General features: G+C 39.6%; 1 protein-coding gene across 1 annotated transcript in view; it reads right to left on the bottom strand.

Annotated features, from left to right (window-relative positions):
• Nucleotides 1-26,989, bottom strand: part of SIM1 (SIM bHLH transcription factor 1) — an 81,049-nt gene that overhangs the window by 43,120 nt on the left and 10,940 nt on the right. The window contains exons 3-9 of the mRNA XM_032275182.1: nt 26,880-26,962; nt 23,435-23,524; nt 22,762-22,870; nt 22,536-22,621; nt 21,660-21,859; nt 21,325-21,431; nt 20,493-20,640 (exon numbers count right to left, since the gene is read on the bottom strand). Of these exons, the coding sequence (XP_032131073.1) occupies nt 20,493-20,640; nt 21,325-21,431; nt 21,660-21,859; nt 22,536-22,621; nt 22,762-22,870; nt 23,435-23,524; nt 26,880-26,962 (823 nt within the window). The remainder of the gene's footprint in view (nt 1-20,492; nt 20,641-21,324; nt 21,432-21,659; nt 21,860-22,535; nt 22,622-22,761; nt 22,871-23,434; nt 23,525-26,879; nt 26,963-26,989) is intronic.

The following is a 26,989-nucleotide window of genomic DNA, read 5'->3' as shown; positions in this document are numbered from 1 at the left end:
CCCTCCAGGCCGTGGTGATTTCTCCTAGCTCCTTCCTGTGAGTTCCTGTACCATTCACTGCCTCAGCCACTCATCTGGCATTTCTAATGTTCTGTCTTACTGTATGGTGGCTTCATATTTTGACAACCTCCTTAATTCCTTCTCTTATATCAGCCTTTATTTACTGTCTAGACAGTGTCTCACATAGAACAGATGCTCACTTGCAAGTAATTAACAAAATAATTATCTTTGTAATAAACTTTTGCTCATCTCAAATCCAAATGACTGAAAATTCAAATACTGGCAAATATTTTTACATAAATGAGAAAGGGATATCTACCAAGTAAGTGAGTTTATGTGAGAGATTCTTAAATTTTCAGATTATAATTAATAATGATGATTCTGAAGGTCTGTGAGATCTTAAATCAAAAAAAAAGCAAATCATGTTTTAGTGTTATGCACATTAATAAAATGCACTTATTTTTATGAAATTATAATTCAGGCTCAGCATATTTGATACTCAGGCAAACTGGGAATTTTAAATTAATTTCATCCTCAATAAATAGTCCATTTATTTGGACCGTTACCATTGTATTGAAGGAGTTAGAAAGAATAGCGTTTTAGACTCCCAGAGATAACTTCTGCAAATCAATAATAAATACAATATCTGCAATAGAAAAATAAGAAAAAGATGTGAACAATGCACAAATTGCTGAGGAACAATTTTAAAGATTTAACCTCATGAGTAAAATGAATTAAAGCAGCTATATGAATTAAAGTAGCTAACAGGTGCCATTTTTGCTTTCAAATAGGCAAAATAATAATAATAATAATAATGACAATAAATCCAAATGAGGATAAGGTGAAATAAATGGACTTTTTTTTTTTTTTGAGATGGCATTTTGCTTTTGTTGCCCAGTCTGGAGTGCAGTGGCTCTATCTTGGCCCACCACAACCTCCACCTCCTGGATTTAAGTGATTCTTCTGCCTCAGGCTCCTGAGTAGCTGGGATTAGAGGAAGCGTCATGACACCAGGCTAATTTTGTATTTTTAGTAGAGGCAGGGTTTCTCCATATTGGTCAGGCTGGTTTTGAATTCCCAACCTCAGGTGATTCACCTACCTCGGTCCCTAATGTGCTGAGATTACAGGCATGAGCCACCACGCCTGGTGACATTCCTATATACTGCTAGTAAGAGAGCAAACTGGTAATGTTTATCAAAAGTTTTAAGAATGTTAATACCTTAAATTCAGCACACTAGTCCCCCCTTATCCAAGGGAGTACGTTCTAAGACCCCTAGTGGGTCTTTGAAATTGTGGACAGTAACAAACCATATAGTACTATGGTTTGGTACTATGCAAGATTTCAGTATGTGTATGTATACATATATATATACACACACATATGTGTATATATATATATATACACACATATGTGTGTGTATATATATATATACATATGTGTGTGTATACATATATATACACATATGTGTGTGTGTGTGTGTGTGTATATATATATATACGTGTATATATATATATATATATATATACATATATATATATACAGTTTTTCCTATAAAAACATACCTATAATAAAGTTTAATTTTAAAATAGGGTATAATTAGAGATTAACAATAATGATTGGTAATAAAATAGAACAATTATAACTACATGCTGTAATAAAATGCATGTGAATATGCTCTATTTTCCTCTCTCTTAAAATATCTGATTGCATTGCACTCACTTATTGTTAGACTGAAGTTGACCTCATATTACTGAAACCACAGAAAGCAAAACTGTGGATAAGAAGGGACTATGGTAATTTCACCTTTAGGAATATATCTTATGATAATAGAGATAAGTATCAATAATCTATATACAGGGCTGGGTGTGGTGGCTCATGCCTTTAATCCCAGCACTTTGGGAGACTGAGGCAGGTGGATTACTTGATGTCAGGTGTTCGAGACCAACCTGGCCAACATGGTGAAACCTCATCTCTATTAAAATTCAAAAAATTAGCCCAGCATGGTGGCACATGCCTGTAATCCCAGCTACCCTGGAGGCTGAGGCAGAAGAATTGCTTGAACCGGCAGGCAGAGATTGCGGTGAGATGAGACGGCACCACTGCACTCCAGCCTGGAGGACAGAGTGAGACTCCATCTCGAAAAACAAAAACAAACAAAACCCCACCATATACAAGGGTATTTATCACAGCATAATCTCTTAAATTTAATTATAAATAATCAAATAATAAGAACCAACAAAAAAATACTAAATTATGATATATCCATGTGATAAAACATTGTGCATTTATTAAATATTTAGACTCTAATGGCATAAAATATACCATAATAAAGTAAAAAATTATCTCTTTGACATGTACTGTATGTGTGTGTGTATGTGTGTGTGTGTGTATATATATATATATATATATATATACTGAGATAATAAACTAAAATATTTAGTTGATATTTGAAAATGGATTAAAGATGTCTTTCATCTCTTTAAACGTCTACATTATCTTAATTGTTTCTCTAGTATGTATGACTTTTATAATCAGAAAAATATTTCTTTTTAAAAAATACTAACAGGCAAATTTCAGGTACTTTAATTTCATATTAAAACTTTTCTTTATATTTCCAGAATTTCTTTGTGCATATTAAATTAGAAAAGAGAAAGCACTAGTAAATTTCTTTTCCTTAAGGTTCAGCTTCTCAGGTATACCATCTGTAATTTTAAAATATCCAGGTGCTTTCTCAGTGCATGTGTATTTCACTTACTTTCTGATTTGTTTTCCACGCTTCCTACATTACAGAATTATCTGTCTGTGAAGGCTTTCATGTGAGCTATATGACTTTCTGTTTCCTTCTTAGGAGAATATAATTTAAATTATTACCATAACTGAAAAAAAAAGAAAGTCTTGTCATGTAGTTTCTTAAAACAACTTAGTTTCATGTGGCTTTTTAATGGTACATTTGTCATTTTTCAAATGAAGTAAACCATAATATGGGGGCCACACTTCTTGTTCTAAGGAACTTTATTATGCTCAGAAATTCCTTCCATATTTAACTATTAAAGTTTAAATATATGTGTGAATCCTTCAGGTTAAAGTTCCACATTCTATTGATCTTGTATTTTTTCTGTTTCATATTTTCTTGGGGGCTGGAGGGGATTGTTGGTCATTAAAAGTTAGATCTGAAAAAATTAAACACAAAATGTGCTGCCGCTTTCAAATGAGGCATATATTTAAAATTGTCAGTCTCTTCTTCCACAATCTAAAACCCTAATTTTAGCCCACTTCTAGGAAAGAATCAAATATAAGAAAAAGTAATATTAATATCATATTAATATCAATCACATTTGTATTACTTCTTTTATTTTAAAAAAAATCGGAAATAAAATACACACATGTTATTCTGGCCCCTCTTTTCCATTTTTTCCCACCTCTCCACCTGCTGTGTGCATCCCCCTCACCAGATCCTTCACTGTCATTTATTAAGCTAATGTTTTCCAAGTGTATGTTCCCTTTAAAAGTCTTCCAATACCTAAGAAAGGTAAGTAATAGAGGATCTCATTTTTGAACACCTTATATTTGGTTGAGGTTCTATTAGCACAGAAACAGCTTTCCTACCCAGTTCTTAGCAAAACTGATTATTAAACCCTAAAATTATCCTCTGGTGGAGGCGGTGAAGAGAGCATACCTCCTGTTTTCAGCGCCACGCAAACTCCAGGAACAAAAAAAAAAATCTGTATTCATAAAATAATTTTCCATGACACTGGGAGATTTAGACCTCATGCCCAAGGCTACAGAGTCCCCAGATTACCCACAGGATCTCATGTGGGGAGACCCTATAAGCCCTCACAGCACAGTTGGAAGCTCTGTCTTTTTCTGTACAACACAAAGACACTGGCATTTCTGTAGATTGGAAAAGTAGAACCTCAGATTCTGAACTCCCCAGGAAATGACACCACAAAAATGATGGCATGATGCAATGCCTTCAAATGCACAAATCTTCATCTGTTTAACTTAAATATTTTTAAATATGTCCTATAACATTTATTCTTGATTAAACCTCTTCTAGATATTTAATCATTAATGATTTCTTTACAGCTGCTGTGCAAACAGTTCATTCATACCTATGACATATCAAATCTCATAGACATGTTCTTTAATTGGATTCATTTATTTCTAATCTCCTTAAAGCCCTTACTACTGTAATGCTTGTCTAAATATACATTAAACTCTATTATTTAAATGGCTAAAATAAATTTGAGGTGTATTTTATGAAAAAAAAAGCCACAGTTCAACAAATGTCCTACCATTATTATTAGTATTGTTCTGTGCTTCAGTATTCAGACATTATTTTAAATTACCTGGTAGATAAGTTGTATTTAAACAAAATCAGTTCTGAGCGGTGGCTAGAGATTTTGGATTGCCCACTAAAACAGCAAAATTTTCATTGTCTCTGTACTTGAAGTCAGAGAAATTGTATAATACAACACAGAACACATAGTTATCAATAGAGCACATTACCAATGACAGAATAGGCAGCAGCAGCCTGTTTTTATGATTTATGGGGCTTGATAAAGTTCCCTGGCCATGATGAAGCTGTTTCAATGTGGTCTAATGGCTGATGCTTAAAATTAGCTTATTCATATTTTAATCTATTTGTCTTTAGGCCAATGGCCCAGAAAGAGATAATTGTAGGGCTGGATGAGTGATGGTTCATTCATTGGCCAAAGTGGGAAGATCACTTGAGGCCAGAAGTTCAAGACCAGCCTGGACAACATAGCAACACCCTATCTCTACAAAAAACAAAAAACAATTAGCCAGGCATAGTGGTGCATATCTGTAATCCTAGCTACATGAGAGGCTGAGGCAGGAGGATTGCTGAAGCATTTCGAGGCTGCAGTGAGCTATGATCATGCCACCGCACTTTAGCCTAGGTGACAGAGTAACACCCTGTCTCTAAAAAAGAGAGAGAGAGATAATAGTGTATGCCTTATTTAGTTCATCAGCTACTTTCCTGAAAGCAGTAGTTCTAAAATTTCAGCACGCCTCAGAAGCACCTGAAGAGTGTGTTAACACACAGCTTGCTGGGATGCTTCCCTTAGAGTTTCTCATTTGTAGGTCTGGGGTTGAGCCCAACGATTTGCATTTTTAACAAGCTACTGGGTGGTGCTGATGCTGCAATCAGGGGCCATACTTTGAGAACTAAAGCAGTTGTTATCTGAGTTTTGTTTTTTGTTTGTTTGTTTTTTTAATGCAAGGAATCAGATGGAAGGGGACCACAGAGAAGATAAGAAATCACTGAAAAGAGAGGGTTGCAAAGACAAAATTCAAGATTCACACTTTCCCAAGGCATATCTCATTGCTCATCTTTCACTGAACTACTCCCACCCCTACTCCCAACTGCTTGCTTCTTCTCAACCTCCTTTTGAGTGCCTCTTATTTCTGCAGACCCCAAAACATTGCAGAGCTGCAGGGTTTAGTCTTCAGGATGCTTCTCTTTGCTATTAACACATACTCTCTGGGGATCTCATCCACTCTGCTGGCTTTAAATTCCATACACTGTTTACCCCTAATATCTAGCCCAGACCTCCCAACTCCACAGACCCCCAGGTTCAACTGCTTACAAGACATTTCCACTCTGATGAATGATAGGCATCTCAAAGCTAACCATGTCCACACACAACCCTGATTGCCACCTCTGCCCGCTAAACTATTCCTTCCCACCATTTACCCAAGTTGCTCAGGCTAAAAAATCTAGGTATTGTTCTTAACTCCTTTCGTCTTCTCATATCCCATAACCAATCTGTCTGCAAATCCCATTGAGCCTACCTTCAAAACATATGCCAAATCTGACCCTTCACCACTACCCTATCTTTCAAGTCATCATCTTCCATCACCAAGGCAATTGCAATCATTTCTCAATGGTACTCTTTGTCTCCACCACCCATGCTCCCAAAAGCCTATTCTCCAAACTGGTCAGAATGATCTTTTCATATAAATTAGATCATACCATACCTGTGTGCAGAATTCTCCAATGGTTTCCCAAAAACTTCAAGATCCAACACGATCTGGCCCTACTTATTCTTCTAGCATCATCTCCTTCCATTCTTCTCCTCCCTTACTCTGTGGCCACTCGAATGACCTTCTCTGTTCCTCAACATGCCAAGCTGGTTTCCACCTCAGGGCCTTTGCATTCACTTCTCTCTGCGGGGAATTCTTTCCCTGCAGGATTCCACGTGGCTGGCTCCCTTCCTTCATTCATGAGTCGTTAGAGAAAATTTTCTGACCATTCCCACCTCTTTGCCCTGCTTAATTTTTCTCCTGCCACTTTCTGATATTATATGAAATTTTAAAATTTCTTTATAAGTACTTTATAAGTACATTAAAATTTATACTCAGATTAGCCAGATGCAGTGGCACATGACTGCCGTCCCAGCTTCTCCAGAGGCTGAGGCCGTGGGAGGATCATTTGAGCCTAAGAGGTCAATGTGTAGTGAACCATGCATGATCTTGACCCTGTCTCTCTCTCTCTCTCTCTCTCTCTCTCTCACACACACACGCACACACAAGTATATATATGTATGTGTGTGTATATATATACATATTTAAGTTTTTAAATATATATACACATATATATTTAAAACATATACTTAAAATATATATTTACATATATATATATTTACCGTGTGCCAGTGTGGCTGAAAGAGACAAAGTCCCTACCATGATGGAATGTAGGTTTTTAATGTGTGTGTATATATACATATTTAAGTTTTTAAATATATATATATTTATATATATGTATATATACGTACATATATTTATAATAAATATATGCATAAATATATGTATATATGTATACATATATATATACATGTATATGTATACATATATTTAAATATATATATTTAAAAACTTAAATATGTATCATTTAAATATATACATAAATATGTATAATTAATACATAAATATGTATATGTTAAAGAAATAGCAATAGGCAGGATAGTGTTTTATTGTGAAGGCTTAATACATAAATACATAAATATGTATAATTAATATATATTATGTATACATAAAGTATTATATACATGTATATATACATATATGTATATATTAAGCATATATACATATATATACTTAGATATGTATAATTTAAATATATATACATATATACACATAATATATTTATATATATTAAATATATGTATATATTTAAAAACTTAAATATGTATATATACACACATATTAAAAGCTTACATTCCATGATGGTAGGGACTTTGTCTCTTTCAGCCACACTGGCACACAGTAGGCACTGGGGAAATATTTGCTGAGTGAATGCATGAACCATCCCCAGCTTGTCATAGAGAGGACTACACTCTAAAACATTTCTTACTATTACCTTAATTATAGCAACAGAGATTAAGCTGATTCTAATGATAGAAATTTGTTTATAATGAAGGTCTTATTGAGTCAACCAAGAAGAGACAAAAAGAAAAGAGATTATACTGTAAAGTGCCATGTAACATCTCTAAATATTTCCTTCCTGGTTTTCAATTAGCCTTCACAATAAAATGCTATCCTGCATATTGCTATTTCTTTAACTGCTCTAATTGGAGGAATAAAATTGACACCCACTTTGCCCTCCCCTTTGTGAGCTTCATTCTTCTAGCATTCCTGAGCTGTAGCCCTGCAGGGATCCATTACCCAAATCCAGCATAACAAATACTTCACTATGCCAGGACTGTGATAAGATTTCAACAGTGAATATAAATGCTGTGCCTTCCAACACTATTAGTCTCTTAACGGCTTATCAAAATTAAAATGAAAAACTGTGTGTTGCATTTGGCTTGATCTGATAATAAGCAGCTCTTTGCCTGTCACTTATTTGGACACCAATATCAATTAATGGGAGGTATTAAAACAAAGGAAACTCCTGGTTCAGTTCAGTCACAAGAACACATTATAGTCATTACAAGCAGGAGAGTAAAATGAATGGCTGAGGAGCAGCTGCAAACCCCTAAAAATGCTCAGAACCAAGGATTCTACTTTTGTAATGGTTTTCAGTAGGAGGAGGTGAGAGACAGCACATTCTAAGACTGCATTTTACCAGAGAATGTTGCTATTCTTGGAAAGATGTAAAAAGTGGCAAGGGACATGGGTTTAAAAGCACAAACACAGAGGGAATCCCACCTTAATAGGTACTATTATGACATCCAGTTTAATATAATGAGGCTATTTCTACTATCTGGCCAGCAGCCCATATTAGCACGGCTTTACTGATGTGGATACAACAAATTCTGTTTGAACAAGAAATCCCTGGGAAAAAAGAAAGATCCATCCACAGGCCCTATGCATTTAGAAATCAATCAAAGAAAAAATATTCTTCCAGTAAAGACAGAAGCTCCCATTTGAGTCCAGGTAAAGTATTAAATGTTCTAAATAAAACAATGTTCTGTGGGTGATACATCGATTGTTGTTTTGTGAAAACATCATAATTATTGGTGCTAAAATTAGTGAAAAAGAGATGGGCTCAGGATATTGAATGGCAGTTGGGAAGGTCCCAAGAATATCCAAACTCTAAAGAAACAGAGTCACCTTGTAGAGATCCCATATTTAAAAAGGGAGTAAACTGTCCATAGACCATGCAAAATATTGGCAAAATGTCATAAGTTACTATGCAAATGTTAGGAAGAATCATATGAAATTGCCAATATTGAACTGTTTTAATATATAGAAGTGACAATTTCATATGGTTCACCCTAAAACATCATTATCCACTTAAAGAAAGCATGCCAAAGAGGAAATTAGGAGGATGCTGGAGGCCAGGCCCTGGGTTGGTATGCCCACTGGACCACTCACTAGCTGTGTTGTATTGGCTAAGTCACCTGGCTTCTCTGACTTCTCACACAAAGCAGCAGCCCTTCAAATGTGAGTTTGTCTTACTCCTCAGCCTTCCTAAGCAGGTAATGAACAGAAAAACGTGCCACTCCTCTTTCGGCTTGGAGCTAACAACCACCTCCCAGTTGCTCCCAGACAGAGCAGCAATGCCTGAGAATTACCTATTATAAAAAGAAAAAAGAAGCAAAAAATATTACAAACACCCAAAATAATTGGCAACACATTTCAAATGTAATACATCTACAAGACTATTTTGAATCTAGAATTTTTTAATTTAAAAATTCACTGAGATTCGTAATCCTATCAGAACTCAACCCCTCAAATTTTGAAAAATCCTATTTACAGCAGGACAAAACATCATTCCAACAAGGTAAAAATCAACACAACTGCTGTCTCTCCCTGAGGCAGTGAGACACACGGGGCCCACCCTGGGCAACGTCCTTGAGAAAGTTAAGGTTGAACTCCTTAATCTGTAGCCAGTTATTTTGCTGCCAGTCATGAACTGGCATATATGTCACACACACACACACACACACACACACACACACACACACACCTCTCCCAAGGTGCCCAATTCCTCCCACTGTCTCTCCTTTCTTCCTACTGTCTAGCCAGAAAGCAGTCTGACCACACCTGTGAGCTCATTCAGGAGTGACCGAAACAGTGCCAAGATGCTTTGGACCCTCTTCCTTCTAATTGTGGATGGACACACTTTCCTCCAAAAAGGCATCTCAGGGAAATCAGGCTAGGATACAGCGTGGGCATACACTTATTTCTTTTTCCTGCAGACACTCTCACTCATTTTGATGTCCTCTGAACTGGGCACAGTGTCTGACACATAATAGGTGCTCAATAAGCCTTTTATGAATGCTTAAAGTCCACTAGTTCTAACCAATTGAAGGAGGATCTTTCCAGATCCATCAAGATAATTGCTGATTTCTTGTTCTTGGGCCATCTTCTGTCCCCGAAGACTCATGCTTTTCCTTCTTCAGTCCAAAGACCCACACACATTTATTTTGTATTCTTTGGCAGGACAAAAATTATTTTATGCAATTTCACTAAAATAACCACTGTAATAATTCATATCTACACAATGTTACTTTGCATTGGGCACAGGGCCACCAACCTTATACATAATCTCATTAAATGTTCCAATTGACTCTATGAGGTAGAACCTATTATTACCTGCATTTTACAGATTTTTCAAAAATAAGAGACAGTGTAGATAAGCAATTTGCCCATAGTCACTGGGCTAGTGAGTGGCAGTGCTAGGAAACAGACAATAAGCTCTAGAGCCCAACCTCTTAACTAATATGCGATGTAACAGGATAAAATATTATGATATCTCATTTGATAACGTTTTTCAAATACCTTGTAATACATTCTTATGTTTTTCAGAGTTTGAAACATCTAACTAAGAAGTCTAAGGGTTAGACTACATCATATTCTAATAACAACAGGATTATAATATCAAATGAGACCCTCTGACCCTGCAAATCTGGAACCAGCTTTATAGGGACTTTGAACCTCCCTCTCCTCCAATCTCCTGGTGTTTGTCATCCTAATATATACCTCGTATTTTCTTTCTGAAAATAGTTTTTAAAATACAACTGTCATACATATGGTAGCACAGTGTATTCATTTCAATAAGATTTACATTCAGAAAACTGATATCCCTAAAAAAATGTAAAATGGTGTTCTATGCCTAGATGCTAAAAAAAAAGTATTTATTACTAAAGCTAGCTGAACACGTCAAACATATATCAGTACTAATTTGGGAAAGGCAAGAGAATCTGTGCCTCTCTGGAACAAAGAAGGTGCTCCATAAATGCTGATGTTTCTCCCTCTACATGGAAATCTCTGCTCCCTTTAGAGTATCAATGACAACAGTGATAAACAGAGTGAGCCTAACCAAACTGCAGAAATCACCACATACAAAGAGCACAAAGCTTGGAGGTTTGTGTGTTTCAGGACTGGGGAGGGGAGAGAAAATAAACACCTAAATTTGTGGGTCTGAGGATATAGAAAAAATAGTTTCCAGTCCTGAAGAAACATGCTCAGTTATGGATCCCCGTCTCTCACCTTGTACAAAAATCAACTCAAGATGGATCAAAGACTTAAATCTAAGACCTGAAACCATAAATTCTAGAAGATAACATTGGAAAAACTCTTCTGAACATTGGTTTAGGCAAAGAATTCATGGCTATGATCCCAAAAGGATATGTAACAAAAAATGAAAATAAATAAATGGGACCTAATTAAACCAAAAAGCTTCTGCACCACAAAAGAAACAATCAGCAGAGTAAACAGACAACCCACAGGTTGGAAGAAAACATTTGCAAACTATGCATCTGACAAAGAACAAGTATTCAAAACCTACAAGCATCCCAAACAAATCAACAGGGAAAAAAAGACCATGAAAAAGTGGACAAAGGACTTGAATAAACATTTCTCAAAAGAAGATATACAAACAGCCAACAAACATATGAAGAAATGCTCAACATTACTAATCATCAGGGAAATGCAAACTAAAACCCCAATGAGATACCACCTTATACCTGCAAGGAGGGCCATAATTTAAAAGTTAAAAAGCAATAGATACTGGTATAAGTGTGGTAAAAAGGTAACACTTTCACACTACTGGTAGAAGTGTAAATTAGTACAATCACTTTAGAAAACAGTATAGGAATTCCTGGGGAGCATCACACACTGAGGTCTTTGGTGGGAGGACTAGGAGAGGGACAGTGCCGGGTAGGGAGTTGGGGAGGGATAACATGGGGAGAAATGGCAGATATAGGTGATGGAGATGGAGGCAGCAAACCACATTGCCATGTATGTACCTATGCAACAATCCTGATTGTTCTTTACATGTACCCCAGAACCTAAAATGCAATTTTGTAGATAGATAGATAGATAGATAGAAGAGAAAACAGTATAGGAATTCCTTAAGAAACTAAAAGTAGAACTACCATTTGATCCACCAATCCCACTACTGGGTATCTACCCAAAGTAAAATAAGTCATTATATGAAAAAGACACATGCACATGCATGTTATAGCAGCACAATTTGCAATTGCAAAGATGTGCAACCAGTCTAAGTGCCCATCAACCAGTGAGTGGTATATATACACCATGGAATACTATTCAGTCATAAAGAGGAACAAAATAATGTCTTTTGCAGCAAATTTGTTGGAGCTGGAGGCCATTGTTCTAAGTGAAGTAACTCAGGAATGGAAAGCTAAAATATCATATGTTCTCATTTATAAATAAGAGCTAAGCTATGAAGACACAAAGGCATAAGAATGGGGTAATAGACTCTGGGGCTTCAGGAGGAGAGGTTGTGGGGAATGAGGAATAAAAGACTACATACTGGCTACGGTGTATACTGCTTGGGTGAAAGGTGCACCAAAATTTCATAAATCACCACTAAAGAATTTATCCATGTAACCAAAAACTACCTGTACACCCAAAAACTATTGAAATAAAAAGAAACATGCTTAGTTTCAACAATAAAGTTCAGAGTAAAGAATGTAAAGAAAGAGAGAAAGCCCAGCTTAGACAAAAGTAGTGAGACCATCACTGTTTGAATCTAATCTGAAGAGTGATACTAATGGTGTTACAAGGAGCACTTACTGAAAAGAACAATATGGCAAACATATATAGGTCACTGACCCATCTCAAAACACCCTACTTCTGCTTCCAACCCTTAAAATTCCACCCTCTCCCTGATAGCTCCAGTGTCACTTTGTGTCCTTAGAAAATGGTACAAGTACACTTTAACATTGCAAATTGGGCTAATCTGACTTCTCAAAGATTTCAATGGAACATTTCCATTTTTTCAACTAACTTGTCAACTGCTTGAGAAATGCTAAGATTCCTACTTCATGTAATCATGCAGTTAATCATTACAATCTGCTGTACATTGTGAAGCACTGGTATACAGCCATACGCAGCCCATGTAGAGCAATGAGGAATATACAAAAGGCTCCACTGAACACCATCAGAAATGCCAGTGTTTAGTGTTTTATGCACATTAAATTATAATTACTAGCATTGGTAAAATTGACAAAACACTGATTCCAACTAAATCAACGCTCTGTATTTGGTTAGTTTCTTATGACCACTTATTCCCCTGGAAACTAATCTATATAAAACACCTTCCACCCTCTCTAGCACAAAGAAGGTGCTCAGTAAATGCTGTGTGTTCTCCGTCTACATGGAAATCTCTGCTCTCTTTAGACTATCAAGAGAACAATGAAAAACAGATAAACCTAACCAAACTGCAGAAATCACCACACACAATGAACACAAAACTTGGAGGCTTGTGTTAAGGTACTGGGGAGGAAAGTAAAATAAACACCTAAATTTATGCATTTGAGGATATAGAAAGTCAAGTTAAAGAGGAAACTATTCTCTTTCAAAGTATTCTAGTTGATATTACATAATTAGCAAGAACTAATAAAAACAGCTAAAAAATTCTGAGTACCTGCTTTCTGTCAGATACAGAGCTATATTCTCTCTATATATTATCTCATTTAATCTTCCATAAATCCCGGAAAGGTGAATACAAATGTCCCCATTTCACATATGGGAAAAACAGAGGGTCAAAGGGCAGAGTGATCTGCTCAAGGTCTCACAGCTATTATGTGGCCTAGCCTTCATTCTAACCCGGCACATCTGGCACTAAAGCCCATGGCTTTGTTTCACAGATTGCTTGGATAAGGATACTGTGGGTCTTTATAAAAACACAATCACAATCCTACTGCAATAACACTTTCTGGAGATGGCCCAGGCTCAGCCAGACCCCAAATATTGTCAATGCCCTACAAAGTAATTTCTCCTTTCAGTTCTGTGATCACCAAGGACCAAACCTCTTCCCTGCCAGCTTCCTTGTCCTTGGAATGCCAAAGGCAGGGGAAAGGGAGATGAAGTGGGGAAGTTTACTTCTTCAGGCAAGGCAGAATGTTAAGTTCCTCCATTGACAGGTACTCAGTAATTCTAAGTTTCATCTAAACTCCAACCAATCCTTTTATTGCATGAAGGCTTAATTTCAGACATTGGCATTTCTACCCCAGTGAATTTTCTGTGATCACCTGCTCATATGGAAAGACATCATAAGCCAAGAACAGAGAGGAAGTATTGGCTAAGGTGAGAGGAGTAGCAGCCTTTTACTAAATTATCAAGATATGTACACTCCACTTCACCCACCACCACACACACATCTTGTGTCATATATAACAGTGTTTCCCATGTGAGTAGACTAAGTCAGGAAACAAAAACATGTTTTTCTGAAGTTCAAGTAAAGCCTCCCTTGAATTTCTCCATTGATTCACAAACATGTATGGGTACTTGCCTTCAAATAAGGCAGTGATCTGTGTTTTTCCACAATGTGAGTCAAAGATCAAAGCCCTTTTTTCACAACAGCCAGACTAAGAGAAAGCCAGAGGAAAGTATACAGGCTGGTCATTTGGTACACACCAAGTGGCCTCCACCCAGGAACTAAAGGGAAACTTCTGTGAGTCAGTGCCCTCCAGGTCAGGGCAACAACAAAGGAAGGAGTGGAGGCCAGAGAGGCCTGGGGAGGGAGAAGCAGCCAGGAAGTAGCAGTGCCAAGGGGCCACAGGATGGCACAGCAGCCCCAAGAAGTTCTCTATCCCCAGCCTCTAAATAGAACCCCCAGGGAACATCCCCTGCTGCCATATATCCCCTCCATTCTCTCTCAGAGGCAGAAAAGGGCCAATTCTTTCCTCCTGTCCCATCTCCATGGGGATGGACACACACATACCATGTAAGAAATACGCCCCTGCCACAGGAAGCAATTTGCATCACATCTGACTTGGCTTGCAAATCTATTAATATTTGGTTTAGCTCTTTTGTTTAGCAAAAACATAAAATGTTTAATCTGGTTGCAGAAATAGAATAATTACTATAGCAATAATGGACCTGTATAATCTAGAGGCAAACAATTCAGTAAAAACTAAAATGCTTGCAGGCTACATTTTCTTCTTACAAAATGAAAATGTCCTTAGTGAGACTTATGGGGAAAAAATGAGACATTCTTAATTGAATGTCATTGAGAAGGTAGAACAGCTAAATTTTAGCTAGGAAAATGTCAATATCTGCACACATTTGTGAAGCAACAACAATGAGGCAGCTTCTTAATCTTTCATCATGAATTCAGATCAAAGCCTATCTTGAAGTTTTATGAGCCAAACACTACAGGCCTCACTCATTCAAATCCATCCCTGCCTCTCTGACATCTTTCCCACAACCACCTTCCACACCCCCATACACAGAGAACAGCAAGATGCAGTAGGAGTGACACACCAGCTTTTAATTCTGGTTTCACTACTTACTCAGCATATCTGGTCCTCAGTTTCCACACCTAAACAGCACAGAAAGCAATCTCTGACCCAACCACTATGCAGAGCCATCGAAGAAGCAAGTCAGGTAACCAACGTGACAGCACTTTGAAAGAGATGTGCATTCAGCATTTGTTTAAAAAAAATACAAAGTTTCTAAGTTCATAAAAGATGAATTCAAAACCAAATACAGATCCTTTTTATAAAATACTATTATAAGGAAAAGTGTATGAAGGATAAGATTATTTAAGTGGGTACTGGTATTCTGTATTTCAAAAGAGACTAAATCTCCCAGCTCTTCCTTTTAACTGTTTTGGTAGTTATAAAATTAACATGAATACAAATATGCCTTGAATTTTTTTGTAATCATTAAGTTATATGAAAGATCATCTGAAAAGAACAACTGTGATTCTGATGTTCAATATTATCATAGTAAAGATTAAACACAATTAAGGATCGAATCTAATTTATGGTTATACATTAGTGCATGATTATTATTTTGGAAGATTAAAAAGATTAAGTCTATACAAATGCTGCACAGACCTAAGGCATAAGAGTAAATTATTTTCTATTTTCTGTAGCTTGCTAAGTGAAAAGATGCTTCATTTTACATTATTTATAATATAAGAGTGATTTTGCTAACCAGGAAAATAAAATCTATTCAACAACCATGTTATTGATCAAGTTTTTTTTAAAAATTCTCTAAAAACTCCTGGTAATAACAATAATATATCACTGATCTTTAAATAAATAATTTTCTGAAATTTGAAACCCCCAAATTAACTCAGCACCAATAATGTACTTAAAAGAGAAAAGCAGCATGAACATTTTAATGTTTGCTGCTGTATAGTGAGGATATGTCAGGTTTTATATTTACAGAATACATTAACAGTTAAAATCCTTTTTAATTCTAAGAACTACAGTGGTTCTCATAATGATAAGTTGTTATGGTTAACATACTATGATATGCAAACAACAACAAAAAGTATGGAATCCTCAGTAATTACAATGCCCCCTTTTTTTTCTTTGACATGAAGGAAGTACTGTATATCTCCTTTGGTATTTGCCCTAACTTTTCTATGAATTCAAAAGGGGTATTTAGTAGACAGCAAATGTTACATACACTATCAATGTAAATTGCCTCTATTTGTTCTGCTTTTAGTAACACAGAAATAGAAATTTTAACACGGAAAACTACTTACTCATATATGTTCAGTGAATCACTCTAAAACACCATGTGAGATTTCTAGAAAAGCAATGTTTCATCCTAAACTTAGAAAATAAATAAGCAGAGAGGCCGTCTTTGCTAAGAAAAATAAGTTAAGATATTAAATCTCTCTGATTCCAAAATTTCCAAATTACTCACTAAATTTATTCTCTTTTACATTCCAGACATAGTATCAGAATGGTATTAGCTTGCAAGTCTTATTAGAAATCTGTTTAAATGCAGTATCATTTAGAACTCTCCTACAAAAGTCTGCTCACAAAATATCATCTATGAATCAGCCTAATTGAGGTCATACACAAATGAGTACTTGATGAATATTAGTGGCAGATTCTTTTTAATGGCACCAGTAAACTAGCTCTCAACTATATTTTTGCAAGCTCTACACATAATAATTTTGAACATTTTAAATGTGCCATCATAAATGGTACAGTGGCTATGTAGGAAAATGCTATTCAAGGATGAAGCACCATGATATCTGTAGCTTGTTTTGAAATGATTTGGTAGGAAAAAAAAATACACATTAAAAATAGGCACACATATAGGTAGAGATATAAAGCAAATACAGGAAAATATTAACAGTTGTTGGATGTAGATGATGTGAATGTGAATATTCATTTACTTCTCTCTCAGCTTTTATATTTGCAAAGTTTATATTTTAAAATATCTTAAAATAGGAATTTTATACTTCATTGGGTTATCTTTAAAAGTGGCAGAATATTTCTTATTTTAAAAATGTGTGTAGTCTAAAAACGTAAATAGAACCAATACTCTTAATTTTCTTAGAAATTATTTTTCATAGTTTATTAGGTGTTCCACATTTTCAATTTTCTTTACATTAAAAACTAAAGTTTTTCATCTGAACTGGCTGTGAATAATTAATAATACTAATTAAACAAACTCAAGAAAATATGAATTCAAGAAAAAAATCACTTAGGTCTCTACACAGTATACTTTCTTTTGACTCTCCATATATTTTGGACTTTCCCCAACATCCTTGTTACTAGACACTAGTTCCATTCACCTACCCTCTCGAAAGTAACCAGAGAGCAGGGCCTGTCATACTTAACAGATATTTCAAAGCCTGAGGACACTCATAAGAAAAATCTTTTTTAAATGTGTAAAGTAAAGCTAACAGGGTATGTGTGTCTTACAGAAAATCATGAACTGATGAGTGTCTTGTTTTGTTTTGGAGTGAGGGTTTAATGAAGAACTATAGAAGCTTCACTGAACCTCAGAGACCCAGAAAAACTAAAGGAATTTTCAGAATTTAATCATAGTATCTTTTCACTCTCCTCTCCAGATTTTCAGAACATATGATGGGCATACAAAAGTAAGTAAAAAGCACCAGCTCATATACCACCTGTCTCTAAAATCATTCAGTTTTCTTATAGTCCCTGTTGCAACTGCTTATTAAAGCAAGGTTATTAAATAAGTCTATTCATTGTTGCTTTTGTTAGATAATAGTAACTTATTTTTCTAGGCATATTTAACATCAGCAATAAATCAGGAAATTAGAAAATCAATGAGCTTATGAATATTGCCTCCACCAAAACATCACAACCTCATTTGACCAATGGTTATTTAAAATCTCTACTTTCATTACATAAAAATCCCTTTAAAATGTATGCTATTAAAATGTTTAAATTTGGAAAACATCTGGCAAGTCAAACTATTTGGGAGCTTGTGGTTTTAAGTACATTGTTTGAGGTGGTGTATTTGGAAAGAATTCACTTGTCATTCTCAGGCTTCATAGGGAAGTAGCCCTAAAAACAAAAGTATGTGGTAGTTCACTACAACCATGGAGAATCAATAGTCATCTATTTAATTTGCTAAGACAATGTAACTTTGTAACTTCCAGCCAGATGTGTGATATGCACATCAAACAAACTGCAACCTGTTCATTATGAAAATCCTGTCAACACACACAAAGCCACATGATGACATTTCATCTAAAACAATTTCCATATTTGCAGCTATAAAAATTGTCCTAAGACTTTTTGTACAAGAAATTGAAGCTGAGACTCATAAAAGGGTAATCAATTTCAGCTTTTTATCTTGTGTGCTGTGTATACATGCTTCTGTGAGTTTATTTACATTTTCATTCAGAGGTATAAAATGTTTTAACAATGGGCACCATGCTCTTTTTCCTTCTATTAATCATTTCTTTATCCCCATTACATCTTTTTTTAATTTGATATAAAGTTGATCGTCTAATCCTGCAGTTCTGAAGGAGTATGTAAAGTCAGGAATGACCGAAGCAACAGAAAAAAAATGTACACTTATCTACTGGAAAACAAAACAGAATATTTCAAAATGACTCCAAACATAAATTAAGTTTACCCATTGGGAGGTCTTACTTGCATTCAGATCATTTATATGGGTCTGTGTGACTATATACCCTGCTGTTTGATAAAAAATGATTACTAACCGCAGGCACCCACCAGAGAACACAGTGTATGTGTAATGCTTGTGATGTCTCAGACATACAAAGCACCTTCTTAAAGAATGTCCGTTTCCTTTCCACGGTAAGCAGACATAATTTTTCACCCTTTAATACTACTGCTTCACAGAGTGGCTTATTTTATGAATTATGCCTTGCCATTTTCTCTTGTGTTTATTTTAATAATATGAAGAACTATATTCATAAAATTGATGGTTCTGTTTCATGAAAACCAAAATATTGTTGTTATCTGTTCTGTATTAAAATACACAGCCTTCTTGCTATTACAAAAATTATATATTAACACTGTTTTCTAAGATAAAAAATGAAATGATTATTCTTAATTGCCAGCTACTATTCTTGAATGTTGAATCCTCATCTAAGCCAAATTCATTTTCTAAGTCTATTGAATTAAATTTACTTATTAAACAAGACGTGGAATAAACAGTCTTACTGCCAAGCATAATATTTCCAACTACTACATTTTTAATTTGGCAATTTAAAACAACGTGAAATGAATCTAGTCCTCATCACCTATAGTACAGTCTGATTCCAAATAGCACCCCTTAGCCAACTTCCTAATGTCTACATAGCATTCTACTAAGTGCCTGGTGTGTCAACGCTTCCAGCTTCCAACGTAAACAACCCACGAGATCCCCTAAAATCACAAGAATTTCAACCTCTACCAAAAAAAAAAAAGGGGTGGGGAGGTGGGAGTGGCAACTGCACACACAAGAGTTCTTCATAAAGTCTTCAACCCTAAGCAATTCGACTTTCACAAACAATATACAGAACGTGCTTTCTTCACCAGCAACACACCAGGCCACGTGATCAGCCTGCAGGGCCACACTGGCAACCAGAAACGATTATTGTTTCTAGAATGAATAAGGCTCAAATGCAGGCCGCCGCAGCCTCCCTATCAGTCGCGCCCGCAGGTGTTAACCGGAGCTCAACTCCTCACTCAGTGAAGCGATTACACTCCGCGCGGGGCCTGGGCGCTGGCCAAAACTTGCAGAGTTCGCTCCGGTCCCTGTGCTTTCTGAGAGTTAAAGTCAGATCCTCCCCGTCACTTAAGCCCCCTTTGTGGTTTCGGGGAAAAACCACTCTCTCAGAACTCTTAACTTTGATTGGAGACTCTGGATAAAATTAAGAACTTCAAACCCCAGATTTGGAAAAATGAAACAGATGTCCTGTTTGTTAACCATAAATGCCTCCGTACGTCGGATCCTTTCCTCTCTCTCTCTCTCTCTCTCTCCTCTCTTTTTCTTTCTGCCGCATTAAGTTTTATTTAATGCAGAGTTCGCTTAAAAGGTTAAGGGAGAAAAAGAAAGAGAAGAAAGAAAATATGGACTGTGGTGGAAAAACTCCTAAATCTTTCTCCAGAATATAACGAAGAAAGCCTCTTCAAAAAGATGAAAGTGTTTGACCTGCCTCCTCTTGGCGCAGCCAGCATTCGAGGGTCAAACTGGCATTTCTCTTGACCCCAGCCTTGTCTAACCCGGCCCTGCCACCACCCACACTCTCGCAGAGACCAGGGTCGCCTGGAGTGGGTGAAGGGGTCTCAGTCTTGCACTCACGTGAGGACATAGTTGACGCTGACGATACAGTGTGGCCTGGAGGAGCGGCTGTTGTGCACGATGGTCGCGTAGCTCTGTACCCATACCCAGCCGCCGTGTTTCGCCAGGAACCTGTAGTATTTGGTGGTCACCTGTCCCTTCACCAGCACTGATGGGGAGACAGGAGGCAGACGGTGGTGAACCAATCTGCCCAGGACTGGTCCCACATGCAATCCCTGGTGGTGAGAATTGAGGGCCCCCTGTGGGCTCTAAAAACCGCACCAGGCAGGAGGGAGAGATGACAGGAATTGATTGTTCTGTTAAATTGCATGGAACCCACTGGTCACCCTTATAGGGATGATACCGGGATGGCCAGATGTCTTCACCATTAGCAAAGGAGGGAACACAGAGTTGGGGCTTCCTCCAGATTCGCTTTTCTAACTATGGAAGTAAGGCTCTGGGCAGCTGAATTCTGGCGCTCATGTTCCCTGCCGGGGAGATGATGCTCAAAGCAAAGCTGTATCAAAAGCCAGAGTCACTGCACCTGAGCGCCAGCCCTGGTTTTTGTTCATTTTTAGTGTGGTTCACAGATGGGGGAAAAAAAATACCAATAGGAGAATACTGTACCTTCTGGGGGGGATTTCGCCCAGAAACGCTTCCTCCGCCTGTATTAGCGGCCCGCGGATGTCAGAGAATTTAGGTGGGCCTAGTGTCGGAGTAGCCCCTCACCACCACCACCACCCGGCTAGCTGGGCTGCCACCTGTCCTCTTGCGAGGGACTTAAATACCGCCTTCCCACCCCCTAACCAGGGGACGCCAAGGTTGGCTGGTACGGGGCAGGGTGGCGCCTTACGTAAGTGGTGCGCGCAGCGCAGGTGGAAGGTGTCGCATCCGTGCACGTGGTGGTACAGGGTCTTCTCAATCAGGTCCTGAGGTTCGTACCCCGTCAGCTCCGCCACCCTGCGGAAAGCAACCCCTGCGGGATGAGTGCAGGCGGGAGCGGGGTGCAGGGATGCCCCCCACCACCCTCGATAGCCGTCTGAGACCTAGGTGTCCGTCCTCACTTTCCAGGGCCGGTTAAGTCGCCTCATCTGCAAAATGGGCTCACAGTTTAAAAGGAAAGCTCTCAGTCACTAAGCAGGGCATCCCTCAGGGTAGGGGAGGCCCTTTCCGGGCCTGCCCACCCACCTGGAGTCCAGAAAGATGAGCTTCATGTCTAGGCTGGCGCGGAACATAAACATATTGCTGTGTAGCTTGATCTCAGTGACGGCGCTGGGAGGCAGCGAGTGGCCCACGGCCACTAGGCCCACGTTTTGGTAGCAGCCGTCGAAAGGTGACATGTCCAGGCTGTACTGGCGGATCTTCAAGTAGCCGCTGCAGTGGATGACCTGAGGCAGGGGAGAGAAAGGGAGACTCAGCCACAGTCAGGAAGAGCCCCCAAAAGGTGGAAAAGGGGTTGAAACTTGTTGAAACTCCACTCAGCCACAAGGGCTCTGCGGACCACGCCCATGCACTAAGGGATCCAAAGTTATTGGTGCTCCAAGGGGTCTTAGGAAAGTGACTGCACAGCCACACTGAACTCACCTAGGCGTGTTTAAAAATGCAGAGGCCCGGCCCTGCCAACCCTAACGCATCGGAAGTAGGGCCCTGAAACCTGCTAAAGACGTTCAACGACATTCAAGTGAGACGCATAGCTTCAAACTAAAGCTCTGGTTTCTAACCTGTCATGTGACTCTATGCGTAAACTCTTAGGAATCCACCAAAGTTACCCGCCCCTTCAGAGGCCTTAGGGACCCTTAAGGTCCATCTCTACGGGTCACAAATTCATAGCCCCCGCGGCCACCCAGTATTGGGACCCAGTCAGACTTTGTCTTTCAGCGTAGTCCCCAGGTGTTCACAAATTTCCGTGGCCCTCCTGGAGCGTCCTGGCCCAGGTTCCTCGGACGCAAGCTGGGAGCTCCCTCAAGGGAAGTCCAGGGGAAGGGGACATTCTTCCTACTCCGCGCGGCGCCTAGCTTCCTGCGCCCTCTGACTGCACCCGTCGCGGAACTTCCAGCTACGCACCTTGTAGCCGCCGCAGGTGAGGCCTGCATTACGCTTGGCCAAGACGCACTTCATCCTCAAGAAGAAGGAGCGCTCGATCTCATACTCTGGGAAAGAGGAGCGGAGGGAAGCTCAGGACGTGTGATACCCGCAGCGTGGCGGCACGCGTCTCTGACACGACTAATTGGGGGAAAACCACAAGCAGACTGCGAGGGGCCTGAGCGTCCCAGGCACGTGTCTACCTTACCCTGCACGAAGTGAGAGTGGTAGGGCTGATGGGCGGTGAGCACCGCCGTCATCTCGTCGTGGTCTGCCGGGTGAATGTATTCATAAATGCTGTTTCCGGTCAGCTCTACCTGTAAAGAGGAGGATGTGGCCGCCCCAGTGGCGGTGGAATGCCCAGTGAAGGGACTGACAGATTAAGCCAGGGGAAGTGCAGGACTGTGAGGACAGCAGCCAGAATTCTGGAATCGGCCCTGAGCTCTAATTCCAGCTCTGCTTCTTGCTATCTTTTGCAGCCCATCTAAGATTCTGCTTCCTTGTCTATGTAATAATAACAGCAGTAATAATGATGATGATGATAATGACAGTAGCAGCAGCAACAGCTCCCTGGCAAAGTTCTGATAAAGAAATCATGAAATAAGTATGTAACCTCCTCTCATGTTGTCTGGCTTATGGTGGGGACAAAAAAGTAGCCATTGTTTGGGCCTAGAGTGGAAGGTAAGGGAGAAGGGAAGTTGAGAAATGGAGAGACCCAGAACCATGTAAGAGTATTCCTGCCAGCTATGAGATTTCCAGCACCAAAAATGTGGATATAAAAGGTTTGGAGAAGCACACTCAACCTCCAACCCAGCCCCCTACCCCTGCTTCCAGCTCTGGCTGTAAACACTGCAAGTGGGGAATGTGAACCACTCACCTACCTGAGAAAGACCCAAGTGGACTGAGGCTGTCTCTGAAATGTACATGATCTTCCCATCTGGGGCCACCACGAAGATGAAGCCATCCAAGGTCTAGGGAGGCAGAAATAGAATAGAGAGCCCTCTGGGCCATCTGGAGAAATGGCCAGAAGCCTGGGAGCAGGAGGACAGAAGTTAGAGACTTTAATCAAAAGTGTAGAGAGATGGAATAGAGCAGAGTTGGCAGGAAACAGGGCATAGAAAACTAGCCACATGAGCCCCTTTTGTTCATTCTAAATTTGTAGGCATCTGGGGCATGCAGCCCAATGGGCAAGATCCAGAGTAAGTGGTGGACAAGGCTAGTGCCCTCTAAGACTCAGGATCCACTGAAATGAACAGAGAAAATACATTCATAAAACACAAACTCTCTCTCTCTCTCTCACACACACACACACACACACACACACAGTTCTGGTGGGGAAAAATCACAGCTTACCTGTTCTGTAATGGAAAGAGTAATAGCAGGGTTTGGGAATAGCAGTGCAGTAGGCACTGCTTGGTCAACATGGAAGGGCTGGCAGTCTAAAGTTTGTAGACAGAAGAAAGCTGGCCAGTGACTCTGGAAAGAGTCCAGGAGAAGGGGGTCTAGAAGATGAGAGGCTTTGCAAGGAGCAAGTCCATAGAGTAGTGCTATAGTGTGTAAGTGTGTGTATGTTTCCATTGATACATCAAACTGACAGGCTCTCCATGAAGGAAAGTCTTAAGACTTTCACTGTCTCTATCTCTATGAATAAGGCCTCAGTCCAGGCAGAGACAAGAGTTGTCAGACCCTGCTCTCAAGGAGCAGGAAGTCCAGCAGGGGCAACTGGCCTGAGGACAGTTATAATGACTACACAGCTGAACAGGCAGACAGTGCTGAATAGGCAGGGGGGCCAGAGCCTGAGTGACCAGAGGCCTGGGGGACAATCAGGCCTTAGAGGAGCTGATGTTTGAGCAGAACCTTAAACAGGAAGCTTGGACTGGAGGAGGAAGAAAGAGCATTCTAGACAGAAGGAATGAAGTGGCAAAATCTGGGTCTGGGGATAGGGCCAATCTAGTGTATTCTGAGATGATTAGTTTGGTGTACCAGAGACAGGGCTGAGGAGCTACACCTGTAATAGATTTTGGAGCTTGAAATGTCAGTTTGAGAAACCTGGAGTTGCTCTGTAAGCACTTGAGTTCTAATAGAGGGTTCTAAGCAAGAGAATAGCATGCTTAGATGTGGCCTTCATTTAATTTTATTTTGTTTGGCAGAATGTAGACAGTGATCTACAGGAGGAAGGGAAGGGGAAAAGGATATCAGAGAAGGCAGCTGCAGCAGAGATGGTCAAGCCTGAAATGAGGTAGTCACAAGGGGCATTTAGAAAGGGGAGAATCTAATTCAGAAATGGCTCTGGATGTGGACTTAGTTGGTGGTAGAGAGAGGTTAATATCAAGGTTTCAGTGAAGGCATTCAGTAGAAGGTGACATCATTAACCAAGATTTAGTGAGATTTTGTATGAGTAGAATTCTGGGGAAGGGAGATAGTACATTCTTGTTTTGGAGATGCTAAACTTCAGGTGTATGCAAATTTCCATTTAGATGTGTCCCGTTTGCAGTAGAAAACAAAAATCTGGAGCTCAGGAAGAGAGTCTAGACTGGAGAAACCAGTTGGGTTCATGTGGAGAAAGGAGTTATGAGGCTGATGTTGGCTGAGATTACCTGGGTGGCCTTGAACCTGTGACAGGAGAAATAGAGCTAGAACCCTGGGAAAATTACAGCATTTGCAGGCCAATCAGTGGTGGGGAAATCAAAAGGGAGCCGGCAGAGAGAGAAGAATCTGGGCAACAGTGCTATTTTGGAAACTGAGGGAAGGAGAGAATGTTAAATCATCAGTGTCACCTCCTTCAGGTCTTAGTCCAAATGTTACCTTCTCAGTGAGGCCCTCTCCAATCATCTCTTATGTTAAAAGGCACCACTCTTCCTTCCTCTCCTCCTTATTTTTCTCCATGGCACCTATCCCCCGGTACACTATACAATGCCCCTGTGTGGGCTTGTAAAGCTGTTCTCTTGAGAATGTAAACTTCCTGAGAGCAGGGCTCTCCATCTGGCATGCCATTGCTCCTACCAAATTTGTAGAATGAGTGAGCTCCTTTAGGATAGGAGATGAGCATCTAATTCTTGCTATCAAAATGTGGTGGAGCCTGTGAAGAGCATGATGGGTGGGAGAGATGCCAAACTTCAGGGATGTGGGAGTGAATGAGGAGGGGGTGGGCCATTGAAATTGGGAATGTAAGTCAGTCCGGGCAGTAATGTAGGGTGAAGAAGAGGAAATAAATTGGCAAGAGCTAGAAATGGTCAGGGAAACTTTGGGTTTTGTTTTTTGTTTATGTTTCTGAGGAAAATTAGTTAGGAATATGAAAAGATTGGGGGAAGGATACAGGGAAATCTGATAGAAGGTGTCTTTGAGTTAAATGCCTTTCTAGATAAAATCAAAGGTATGGAGGCCACGTCAGTGAGAAAATGCTTGCCCAAGCCCTTTCTTTGTTCCATGAAACTAAAATCTCCTCAGTGTCTGGGAAGGAGAGAGGTATAGGATATTGGTAGGAACAGGAGCTCCCGTCAAGAGATGCCACTCATGCCAGCCCACAGGGAAAACTGGCTTCCATTCCCCAAATGCTGCTTAGGTTCAAGGCTCCCAAGAGAGTAGCTCCCAGTGGACTTGAATAACAATACTAATGATGGTGCAGAGTTAGGGACAAGTGGAAAATCTAAAAATGCCACTGGGGTTTTGCAATTTAAAACATTTGTTCTGTAACTTAAGCAGCCAAAGAGCAATTAAAAACTGTGCGCATTACAAACCACAAGGTAATGGGAAGCCTCGAATCGGTTAAACTCATCATCTGGGGGTGGGGGGTGTGGTGTGCTTAAGCAAGGGTCTGCACCCAGCCTGGGCTGGCGTGAAGGGAAATAGGAAGAGAAGAGGGAACTCGGACACTACAGGGAGACAAAACCAGTTGCAGATGCGGCTGTATGGGAAAGGTGTGGGCTTAAAGCACTGACAGGTCTTTCTACCAGATTCCTGTTATTTCCTTCGTAAATCCTTCATTTGGGATGTGACCCTGCCTCTTCTGCCTGATCTGGGTGTTCAAGTTCCCTCAGCCCAATGGAGACAAATGGTGCCCCCTCTCTCGGTTAGGTTGCCCTGATGGGGCCTGACTAGGCTACCTACCAAACCCCCTATCCCGCTTGTCACCTTGCCTCCCTCGCAACCTCTTGAAGCATCAACTGCAAAAGCTAAAATTTTACTTTGTAGCAGCTATTGTGCTCTGAGAGGTCCACGTGCAGTCCAGATCCTCCTTTATTCTTTACGAGAAACTAAAAGTCCAACTCAGGGCCAGGCACTCAGACCCTCAAAGCTTATGTGCTGCCGGAAGACCTGCACCTGTACCTGGAGCAGATGGGAGCCCAGTTCTCGGCCAACGTTGTCCAGGGGGCTGGTCCGACTGGAGTGGCCCCACGCCTCGCCAAGCCCTGTGGAGACACAGAAACGTTCTGTAG

The sequence above is a fragment of the Sapajus apella genome, unplaced genomic scaffold (genome assembly GCF_009761245.1).
Source record: "Sapajus apella isolate SASKATOON/1434 unplaced genomic scaffold, GSC_monkey_1.0 scaffold6, whole genome shotgun sequence".
Taxonomy (NCBI): domain Eukaryota; kingdom Metazoa; phylum Chordata; class Mammalia; order Primates; family Cebidae; genus Sapajus; species Sapajus apella.
This window is presented reverse-complemented; position numbering and strand designations above follow the sequence as displayed.